This window comes from Glossina fuscipes, unplaced genomic scaffold (assembly GCF_014805625.2).
Source record: "Glossina fuscipes isolate IAEA_lab_2018 unplaced genomic scaffold, Yale_Gfus_2 121, whole genome shotgun sequence".
Lineage (NCBI taxonomy): Eukaryota > Metazoa > Arthropoda > Insecta > Diptera > Glossinidae > Glossina > Glossina fuscipes.
The window spans coordinates 5,010,599-5,023,037 of NW_023998464.1; the positions used below are offsets into that span (position 1 = coordinate 5,010,599).

The 12,439-nt window shown below is 37.4% G+C and overlaps 1 protein-coding gene across 4 annotated transcripts in view; it reads right to left on the minus strand.

Annotated features, from left to right (window-relative positions):
• The window catches only part of LOC119640578 (neural-cadherin), a 267,493-nt gene that overhangs the window by 18,623 nt on the left and 236,431 nt on the right, over positions 1–12,439 (minus strand). For all 4 annotated transcript variants that reach the window (XM_038038714.1, XM_038038713.1, XM_038038712.1 and 1 more), the window contains 3 exons: positions 6,005–7,166; positions 370–2,671; positions 56–226 (listed from right to left, as the gene is read on the minus strand). In XM_038038714.1, coding sequence (XP_037894642.1) covers positions 56–226; positions 370–2,671; positions 6,005–7,166 — 3,635 coding nt within the window. The remainder of the gene's footprint in view (positions 1–55; positions 227–369; positions 2,672–6,004; positions 7,167–12,439) is intronic.

The window sequence follows — 12,439 nt, forward strand, 5'->3', positions numbered from 1 at the left end:
TCGTATAAGACTCAGTGTATGCTTTCCGACGTGTGCAAATAAAGGGAATACTTACGTGCATTCGTATTCGTTCCATAAGTCAACACACTCGAATGGATCCGGGCAAATAACATTTGAGCAGGGTTTATTTGACGGGCAATTCTTTTCCAAATTTCGAGCCATCGTTGCTTGACCCCATTGTGTACCATTCATGGCAGGAGGTAATGGTAAATGTTTACCTTCGAGTCTACGAAACAAAAGAGAAGTATAACAATGTTATTATATGCGCACACACATGGGCAATAATTGCTTACAAACGACCGCCCAAAAAAAGAAAAAACAAAGCGAAAAATTGAAATGCTATGATATTCGCGCCATAAGCTTATGTACCTTATATCATCGAGGCAGCTTTTTTGATAGTCAGCGTACACTTCAAACGTACGAACTCCCGTATACTCGGCTTTGCCACCTGCGTAAACACCTTCTTGTTTATCCACCAATAGCCACTGATGACCAACAAATTCAAAGGTTTCGTTATAGCGCCGACCCTCGCCACCGTCAAGTTCTAGTGTGGCAGCTGAGCCATAACGATTAATACGTACCACGTGCCACTGACCATCATCTACGGCAACCGCATGAAGCCATAAATCCTTCTCTTCAGTACGCAGCGAATTTAAGTTATAACGAAAATGCAAGCGAGCATCTTTTATTTCTAATATACCATACTCCCGATTATGCTGGTCACTAACGCGGAACAACTCGCCGTGCTGTTCGCGAGTACGAAAACGCAATTGTATTTGCGTACTAAACCGATCCGGTTCAAAACTCAAAGCATATTTAACGTAGCTCTGCTGTTTGAATGTGGTAGGTATAGTGGGTATATTACAAGCCGGCCCGGTCCAGCCAGGTCGGCATTGACATCGCGCCTCGGACAAAGAACCTACACAGTTGCCATGCTCCCAGCAACGAGCGGTTTGTTCGGCTTGAGCGCAAACCTCTTCCGTCTGCGGACAACCGGCTCCGCTATTACGGGATAAGCCAGGATGAGCTAAATCGTACAGTTTTGAATTATGCACTAAGTTACGTATACAGCCATCAAAACCCTTAGCCATGGGAGTGTAATGCCAAAAATAGAGGGAAGGATCGAATTGTTCTCTATATAGCCCACCCACTTGTAAAGGAGCATTAACGTTCAGATATTCATTAAAAGGGGGTATTTGCCCTCGCGCCTGGCAGGACATATCATCAAATTCAGGCGGAGTGCCATCTTCCATTTCGCTTATTTCTGCCGAACGACAAAAATCTACAACCATGCGGACGTTCTCTGTATCCCAAAACAAATCAATTCGATGCCACTCTCCGTCATCCAAAGTTTTTTTAGTCTTTACACGCAGTTCCAAAGTACCCGAGCCGAAGTCTATTAAAAGCCTTGGGTAACCGCGTTCTAACTCCAAAGATACGAAATCAGCTATCAGCATTTCATCACGCTCTGGTGGTACGATAGGTCCATTATAAATTATCAGACCATCCGGTTTGCGGGTGATGAACTCCAAACTTAAATGCGAATTGTCGCACATTTCTAAAGGTGGATACCAGGCCCATCCGTTGCCGCGAAAACTGCGGGTGGTTTGCTGGCACCTAGGTCCCGTGTAGCCTACTGGACAAGAGCAATGGGGACCAAACCTCGTATCCATGCAACGACCACCATTATAACATGGTGTGTTGCGGCAGGATTCCGGTTTGGAGAAGTTTCTTGAGCCACAAGTGCATTCGGCTAAAGTATCCACTCTAACTCCCACCAAAGCAGTTTTGTTCGCATTCACCATGTATGGCAAAGAACTTATGTCCAAAGTGTTCGTACAAGAACCTTCACACATTTGATTCTCATATAAGCATTCGTCAATTCCTACCATGGTTATGTTAATGCCTACATCCTTTTCAATTTCCTCACGATTCATCAACACTATGCCATTCAAACGAACCGGCTTGTAATAGGGAGAGCCATGAGCCGAAAAACGTACATCAGTTAAAGGGGGATGCCGCCGTTTTAGTTGAACGCTGAATATGTCAACATTTTCACGGTCTGTATTTAAGAGATCGGCTAATTTATCACGAAAGCGATCCATTTTGGAACGGCTCAGCGACTGCGTACGATAATTCCAGACACGTATGAAATCTTCATCGGTAATACCTGACAAACGTACCGAACCCGAATTTATCACAGCCTCGTGAGGTATTTCTCTTACTGTTACGGTAACATTAGCTGGCACATCAGTTTGTGTGTGTTTTCGATCGTAGACTTTAAAACGTAAGTGATAGCGTCCCTCTCGGGTACCAGCACGCATAGTGATCATACCAGAATCTTCATCGAGTTTGAAACGGGGGTGTTCCTGAGATTCCCAATAGAATTTTTTATCAGGCAGATCCCAGTCATCTAAATCGTAGACATAAACCCTACCGATTTGTGTGTCCGGTGATTGGCCTTGATAATTGTAAGCGAAAATGTCTTTGGAGCCCGGCTGCATCTTATTATCATTGACATCACCAATAATTACGGTTAATGTACTCGTGCCAGTCATAGCAGGTGACCCATGATCCTTAATTACTATAGGAATCATATATTCTTTCTGCTGTTCTCTGTCAAACGAGCGAAGCGATGAAATTACAGCCATGCCATCCCCGTTTGCACCCTCTATTCAACATAATGAAAAAGAAAGAGAAAAATATAAGACAAAAGTAATGAAAAGTCGATTTTTGAGTTAAACTTTACGGCTGAATATTGTTCTGCAAGTTAATTATTTCACATTTCCCTTAAATTAGACTCTGCAGCCGGTCTGCCGCATGTCATGTGTTATATATGTGTGAGGAATCTATTGTATTGAGAAATCTGTTCTATTTGCAAATGGGAGATAGTAAAAATTTAAACTCCTATATTGGCATGTCAAAAATGTTTGGTTTCGAATGACAGAGCATTATGTGTGCGGTCGAAACATGGCGTTCTTTTATACAGGAACATATAAAGTCAGAAAAAAGTCAACTTTGAATAGGTCGTGGTCCTTTGAAGAGACTATAGTGCCCCCTTTTGAAAATGTTAATATTCACGACGTCCTTCCTAATATGTACTATGATGTTACAATTACAACTAAACTTGCGTGTGTACGTGTAGACAGTCACGGTTTATGCATAATTTTATTACCTTAAAGTAATAATAAACCGTTTGATAGAATGCGGCTCCACGTTTGATAGTTAGGTCATGTAATAAAAGAAGTTTGTTCGATGAAGTTTGAACCCATGAACCTTGAACGTAAGGAACTCGAGTGGTTTATTACGAATAAATAATAATATTAAGCATTATACGACAAAAAGAGCTGACTACAGCCGTTCAAATAAGCCTATGCTCCGAACTCTGTCTACATTAGAGAATGTCTAAACGTCATTGCGTATAGTGTTGGACTCAGGCGTACACTACGCACAATTGGAGCTGCAAGAATGTAAATTTTTATGTTCAGTGTTGATGAATGTTTGAAAGTGTACAGAAAAACGAATTAATGGTCGCCCTTTCTGGAGATCCGGACGGGGATTTCTTACCCTCTATTGGCAGACTCAAACGTCATTGCAAACGATGGTTCAATTATTTACAATCTATAAAACGCAAAAACTCAGCTATTTTATTAAAATTTCCTTATTTCCTTCAACAGCTTTAAATTTTGCCTTTCAGAACGTAATCCTAAACTACTGCTCTTCATAAATATAACCCAATATTAGAAAGTTATATCTTACCAAACGTTCAGCTGTGTGTGTTCCCTTTATAGAAACCCTAACTCCTATGGCATAGTATAGCCTCGTATTGCTTACAATAGATTAGATTCCTTCGCATAATTCTTACTGATACGTCCACTCCATGGACTAGTCCCTAGTCCCTGGAGTCCCAGAGGGACTAGGAAATGGCCGTGCCCATATCCTACTACTTTCCCTTTCTGTACAATTGGCGTTGCCACTTAGAAAGATGATCATCTTTCAAGTACATCAGCTGCATGATTTCGAAAATGATAAGCATGGCAATGGTGAAAAGTTTCTTTTTCCTGACGAATTGTATACGAACTTACCCTACTCTAAGTAAGTAAAATAAATTAAAACTATGTGAAACAATTTTGCCCTTCACAACTTCTCAAATTAGGCGGAGTCGAACACGGATTTCTTTTTTTTTTTGATTGTTTTGTAGACCGTCTTCAAGAACTGCTCTACAAGGAAAAGAGGCGTAAAGCGCTATCATAAGTAATACAAAAGTATCGACAATATCTTAGTAGCGAGTGTTGCAGAATTACCGCTTAATATTAAAGAAAGCAGCCGTTCACGATAGGCGAAAACCCATTAGGGCATTTTTGTCAAAATTTCAAGACATGCTTGAAAAGACAAAGAGAAGGCCTTAACATTAGCTGTTCTTCTGTAATTTGTGATTATCTCCGAGTGAAGTCCAGTTACTAGAATATACGCATATAAGTTTAATGGGATTATGTAAATAACTGAACCGATAACGAAATATTTTGTCTCGTAGTAATAGGCAAAGCAATACTTTTACAGTTTTATGTCCAAGGCTTTTAATCAGCCAAAATGGTTCTTTACGGTGCTTCCCTTATTAGATGAAAAGAGAGTATATAAGTCGAGAGTGTTCTTTCAATTTCAAAAAATATGCGATATTCTCTGCTAAGCCATCTATTATTAGTAATTTTTTACAAGACATGTTTTGTTAGTTTTTACCCCCAAGCGTATGCTGTTTCGAGAACATATTAGTGAATTTGTATACAGTAAAAAATAGTAGAAATAGAGATACTAAACATAGCTTCCGTGCGGAAATTACGAGATATGTTTTACCCTATACGACACATTGGGTTATTCTACGATATTTCAATCGACCTTGTCAGAAAGCCATAATTATTTATCCTTTAGCTAACATATATATGCAAATTTTAATTTTTTAGATGGATTGTTACATTTTGCGAACATTTTAAATTGAAATATTTAGCTTAAAAAGGAAGCCCTAGAAAGTGTGAAATGAATCTTGTGTCGTCTTTTTTTTTTTTTTAATTCACATAATATTGTTTCAGCAGGCTTTCGCTAACACCATTACCGCAACTGAATCAACCTAACCGAATTGCGATAGTAGATACTGCAAAATAACTTTCAGCTCACTCCCATTCATAAAAAAAAAAAAACAAAATAAAAAAGCCAAAAACACTACCCATGCATGGCTACGTTAGGATAGGGGGCATGAATGAAAAGTTCGATGTGTTTCGAATACAAAGGGTGCCCGTAATTAAATTGAAAATTTTCGTGCACAATTTTACAATTTATAGTAACTTGCTTTCGGATATAAGCAAACAATATTGGACGAAATGTTAACATGGAAAAGGATGCGAAACTTTTCTTCTCTCATGTCGTTTCCATTTTTTCTAATACAATTTTATGTTTTGTTCCATCAGTAAATACCACAAACTAACCCTATAACTTATTGCTAGCTGCACAGTGATGAGTCCATCTACGAAAATTTCGTTATGTTTATTCGAACTTTACGTTTCCGACATACGTTCGTTTTCCATACCTCTACCAAAGAACCATGTTATTGTAATTGAATTTTAATATCCAAAGTTTTATATGCAAAAATGCCAAAGCATATCAACATTGTAACGGTATCTAGTTCTCTTTTACATAATCCTAACAAAAGAAGTAAGGAAAAAATGTTTTATCGAGAAAAGTCAATAACACTGCCATCCGCTTTGTAAGCCCCGACATTAAAAAAAGTGCATGACACTACCACCGAGAATTTGTCATTTAGCACTGTAGCCTAAAACAAATTTCAATTGTATTGATGATGGCTTGTAGTGTCCTTGAGCTATTATTCAATAATTTGAAAAAACAATTTTTTACTGAAGGAGAAACATTCTTTGATTTATCGCAGTAACCTCCCAAACAACTGGCACTTATTTTGTCAGTTTTACATGAAACTTGAGTTTTTACTTCTACTTACTTTGGTCCTGTTCCACCTTAAACGAAGCGCGTATTATGTCATCGGCGCTGGGATCCAGGCGAAATTGAAACGGGGGTCCGTTACTTTTCGAACGATCGTCATCATCAGTAGCTAAGATTTCTACTACTTTCCGAGGCGGCACATGTTCTGGCAATACTGGTCGATAATCTTTCAAAAACTTCGGAGCATTATCGTTGATATCCTGCACAATAACTGTTAGAGTAGCTGTAGCCGTTTTTGGCGGAGAACCATCATCTATAGCCAGGATTTTAACTTGATGTCTTGGCACTACTTCGCGATCCAAAGATCGTTGTATCGTTACCGAGCCGTTTTGATTAATAGCGAACTGTCGTTGCCTATCCGAAGAACGATCTATTGAATATGAAACTTTTGATCGGCCACCCTGATCAGGATCCGTGGCTTTGAACTTTTCTAATTCAGTACCCACTTTAGTGTCTTCGAACACGGAAACTTCAACATTTGCTCGTTCGAAATGTGGCTTATTATCATTAATATCCCTGAGTTTAACGACTACCCAAGCAGCACCATAGCCGCTATTGTCGATAACTTTGTACTGAAATTTATTTGTTTCGTCTTCATCGTGTACGGTTACAGTTAATATAGGCATTTCAGGAAGAGCGGTGCCATCCGTTTCATCCACTTCGGTAAACCATTCATCTTTGGTAAATTGCGGCGGCATATCGTTTATGTCTTTAACGCGTATAGAAGCCGTCCCTGTCCCTTTTAACCCCCCACCATCCATCGCCACCACTTGTATAGAATAGTCTGGGGTTCGTTCACGATCCAGACAACAGACTGCCGTTTTGATAACACCCGTGTCAGGCTCTATTTCAAATATTGGCGAACCGGTTTCTTCTTCAATAACATTCTTCTCTATCGAGTACACCAACTTGGCGTTAGAGCCTTCGTTAGGATCGTCATAGTCTACAGCGGTCATAGTCATAACGACCATGCCTGCTGTACCATTTTCGGTAACGTTACCAAAGTAAACACCCTGCGGAAATATGGGGGCATTATCATTGATATCCTTAAGATTAACCTGTACATCGGCATAGCCGACTAAGCCCTCGCCGCCTTCATCTTGCGCAAAAACAGTAAAACGCCACTGTGGACGTCCGTTTGGTTGATCACGATCTAAAGGCTAACAAAGAAACAAAAAATAATTGCAATCATTGACGAGTTCTTGACGAAAAAAAAAAAATGCAATAAAATTTTACGAACAATACCAATATTTAACTTTAATTACTTTTCAACTGGCATACGTTATTTAAAACCTGAAACTATGGCTGTGTTGTGAGTTAAAATAAATGACTTTTACTACAATTAAACCAACAAGTAATCGAATGAATTTCGTATGACTGACTAGTTGGCTGGCTTTCATTAATATTATAAGAAAACGTTTTAAAAAAAAACTCTGATAAATAACAATATTGTGTGAGGAAAGAGCTTCGATGCATGTTGAGTGTGCATTCATAATAATCTGATTACGTAGTGTAAGGCTCTTACAAGCCTTAAGGTATGTAATAATAACAATAACATACCAACAAACATATACGCTATAATCATCTGTGTGTGCGTTTAACCGCACACTTCAATGCTTTAAATTATTTAATATGAAAACCAATTTGCTGTTTTCTTTTTTTTTTTTTTTTGATTTGTTTTTTATTCTTCCCGAAGGCCGCATACATTTGCATAATAACCTTAATTACATTGACATGCGATTGTTGAGCAATACATTAAACATGGCATTTAATTTATGAAATTTTTCCATTTTTTTTTTTTGCAAAGAACGTTTAAGAAATAAAGATTATTCTTGATAAACGAAAGAGAATATTTAAAGTTAATTTTTCCTGATAAGGGAATTTCATTTGACCTGTAAGGTATACAGTCAAGGAATTCCCGATTTTAGCAATAAAAAGACACTATCACATTGAAAAACGAAGATAAACTCTCTTGTCCCATATTAAAGTCGCTCTTACGTTAATTTTAATTACCCGGCAATGTTTTCATTTCGCTGATAAAGGAGTTGCTCATAATATACTGCACGCAGTTAATACTTATAAATCGATGTGTCAAAGATATACGGTTTTGCTGCCCACATTGACATACACTACAGGTTTTTGCGCTTTCGATATCTTGTCTTCTCTATTTTTGAGCACCCGTTCCCGATTCAGAAAGAATTCGCTCCTTTGAATTAAACGGAAAAACATCAATTCCTGCGTTTGAAATTTTTGACATGGAACTGAACTTTAGCGTGATAACTTATCTTGCTGTGTAAACTTTTAATATGACACTTTCGTACGAAGAATTCGACAAATGGTTACAATGCCTATTGTGTGTTGTGTCATAGAACTGCCGAAAAGGACTTATACATGGAATTGCGTAAAGACATCCAAAACGAACCTACCAGAAACGATACAGAATGCTTTTGGGCAGATGTCAACCTCTGCAAATCTGAAATCGGAATTTAGCCATAGATGTCCCTAGCTGTCAGTGTAGCTATTGTCAAATCGCGTCATTGCCATCATTTTCTCATCCAACAATACAAATTCCCTACAACGGCCAGCTCGAAAGATAGAAATGAAAGGCTCTCTGACATAGTATCGTTATTGGTGTTGAAAATCGGGTCTATTTCGAGGATTTCAAGTGCAAAAATCTAAGAGCAGTTGCACTCATGCCATTTACATCCACCGCCGGTCAGAATCGCTATAGCAAGACGATGAGACGATGTTTGGTGAGACTGGAATGTGAGACCTACTTAAATCTCGTGAAACTGTTATTAGCAAACGATAGCAGCAGTTAACTGATTTCGAAGGGCACTCTTCTCCATGTCATCTATCGATCCGTCCATCCATCTATCCGCAATGCAAAATCGATTCGCAAAACATTGACGCAGTTACCATTTCTTAGTCTGCACGGCTTACTCACCAAGCCCTAATCCTGCTCTCAGCGACAGGTAGTTGTCGTAGTTATTAAACAACGATTTGGTTCGTAGGAAGGTGTGAAAAAATGACTGTATGAGTGGAACCCGATGTAAGGGGAAAATTATTGAAGACGTGGCTTATATATACTGTTGCAAAGGGGACGAAAGAGTATAGCTACCATTATATAAACGTGTAGTTTCTGTGCAAAAATTCCGGTTTCATATTTACCTACCTATGTAAATGTCCAGAAAGTTCAGATGCAAAACTTTATGAAGTTAGAGTCTCTTCCTAAAAAACTATGTTCGTTCTCAAGCTGTACCTTTTCTTCAAAATCACGTGCCGTAAATAGTTCAACACTGCTTAAGTCTGAAAATAGCAGACAATTGCACAATGTTCGAACGAAATAAGTCACGGGCAAATAAACAGGGCGCCTGGTAAGTGAGATGCGTCGCTTTTATTTTGTAAAATTGACCTCCCTCAGTAGAGGACAACGAACAGGGGAGCTTTTTATAAGTAAGGCACTGACCAGAATACCCTGAAGGGATTGACACGGTGTGATAACTTCGTGAAAGTATATTTTCTCAAAACTTAAACCACTTCATCGTGTTCCTTAAATGCTCTGAGTTATTCGTATAAATTTCTTTAACACATTCGAATATTCTTCGCCTACAATATTTCATTGAAAATAAAAAATTGGAGGAAATTATGTTATTGGATAATTTAGTTCGCGAGAAAATTGAAAAATCCTTAACTAACAGCTTTGGAAGTTGGCATCGTTCAATTGTCCGCACCGCATCTTCGATTAGTTCAATTACAATAGAATCTCCAAAAAATATTTAAAATTTATTAAACTACTCCCGATGGTTTTTTACCAAAAATTACATTTATAGTGAAACTAATTTTCCATAGTTTGAACATATATTTAGCAAAAAAAAAACAAAAGCACCAGAAAGCGCTAAATATGAAAGGACTCGCTCTTTGTGAAATACAATTTTTTTTATTTTAAAATTTTGCGTATAAATGGGTTGAATATGCCTTGACATACATATATATATGTATATATAAATGTGTGTATATATATAAAAACCATATGCTTCATGCTAATTTCGTGAGTAAAATATAAATGTTGTTACAAAAACGCCATTATTACTAAAAATGCTTGCACAAGAATATATATACATATTTTTGCGAAGCAGCGCGCTTTATAAGCTGGCACATATATTACACAGACCCATTAAAATGGCTTGGATGTTAACACAAAGCTGTTGGTACCCCCCGACTACTCATCCAAAAAGTTGATAGCGGAACAAACATCCGATACGTTTAAGACGAAAATTAAATAAAATTTCTATCGCACTCAAAAGAGGCGCATTCTAGGGTACAATAAATTTCCTATGAAAACTGTGAAATGTGGCGCAATATAGCCGCATACATATATACGTGCTAAGAATGACAGCAATAGTTGTGTGTTTATTTTTCATATATAAACGAGTATTTTTACATAGGGGCATGTGCTCGAAATGTTTTTAACAAAGCGACCCACTGACTGCTTCTTACGTAACACTAAACAGATTCACATTTATCGTACATGCGTTGCACGTTGTTGTCGGTCCTGCTTCCACCGAATCTTTAGACAATGAAAATATTATTAGATTTTATTTTGTTTGGTGGATAACCCAACAAAATATGTTATATTCGAATACAGGACAGCTTCCACTTTTTGGTTATCATACCGTTTATGAAATAAAAGACTTAATAGCTAACTCTTTCAAACCATTATGTCATGTGTTTCTGGTAAAAAAAATAAAATAATTTCAAAATTCTCTTTGAAAAGTTTATTAGTCAAAAGTCGTTTAAGAAATTTCACTATACGTTAATAACAAACGTGTAAACAAACAAAGATCTAAAAATATGAACCTTGCGGGATGCGGGAGATACAGCCCAGAATGCATTGCGATTCGATTAAATATTTTTTGCATAACATTTTTGATGCGTTTGCTTTATAAGAAAATTGAGAAAGTTTTATAATAACTTTAAAGAATATTTGCCGAAAATTTACGCAAGTTTTGAATTTGCCGCCATTTGTGCGGTAAAGTGTTGGCAATTCAAAAAAAAAAAAAAACACTTTCACAGCTGACAGTTTAGAGTTAGTGAAAATGGGGTATTACACGAGAGAGCAACGCGCCTTCGGTGATGAAAAATATTTTAAATAAAATGAAAGTTTGCTCATACATTTTCAAAAATTGGAAAATGGGGTTGGTCAAGCAATGATTGTTACTGGTGCTGGATATCGCGCTGTGATAGCCTTGTTCCTTCTGCCCAAATTGGATGATATTGATGTGGACAACATGTGTTGACACAATGACAAGACGGTGCCAAATGCCATACATCCTGTGAAATAATCCAATTACTTCATGAGATGCTCCTTGATAGTGTCCTCCCAAGTTTCGGTGATCAGAATTTCAATAAAACAGCCAGCAAAGCCGTGGACGCCATTTCTCGATGTGCTATTGCACACGCAACTCTATCGTATACACATTTTAATTCGATTAAAAAATTGCAAGTAAAAAAAACTCTGTTTTCTATTTAATCCAAATCTTGCGTATATTTTAGGACACCATATATGAATCTTACTTACTTTGAAGAGTACACTTCGTAAGCATATCACTATAGATAGGAAAAAGGCATCTTAAGCGATTAGAATTCAAAATGCAAAACATTCTTGCGGACAGAGAAAATACTATCCTCCTTTTTAAAAAATGATGTACCTTTAGACCCCAAGCATATGAAAATAAAAGTTATGTTCGGTAGCGAAAGGAATAGGACTTATGCTCCTAAGTAGGGGAACTTCCTCCAATATAAATACTAGCGGTTTTCAGATCAAATTTGTACCAAAGAAAAGCTTTTGTTACATGAAATGTTGAATTTTATTCCATAACATTCAAAGTAGGTCTTCAAAGGGAGAGGAAATATCCTTCAAAGTTTTTCCAAAATTCACTAATATCTTAGGACACTAATGTATCACTAATATTTTAGGACAAACTAAACAAAATACGTCTTTAAATATTGCTTCGGAAATCGTTTTAAAATTTGCTGTCGTTTCGAGGAAGCCATTTTTTATTTTCTCGGGACTTTACAAATATTAATCATGAAACTGCGAAATTTGTCAATATAGAATAAGAATATACAGGATAAGCGCACATACATAACGCCTTGTGCGCGGTAAAGATAAATGTTGCTAGAATTTTACATCAATATGCACTGCATACCCATAAAGCATTTTCGGACGTTTGGTCAAGCAAAGGTCTCTTCCATCAACTTTTCATTTTTACATTTACGACGAGTGCAATTGCTACGCGTAATCAAGAATAGATAGGATTTGCAGCGGAATTCTAAAAGGAGTCTTAACGATATAAAGTGTCTGCAGCTGTCCTCAAGTTTCCTGTACTATAGCCGTCAAATAAGAGGCGATCAAAATATGTACGTAGTG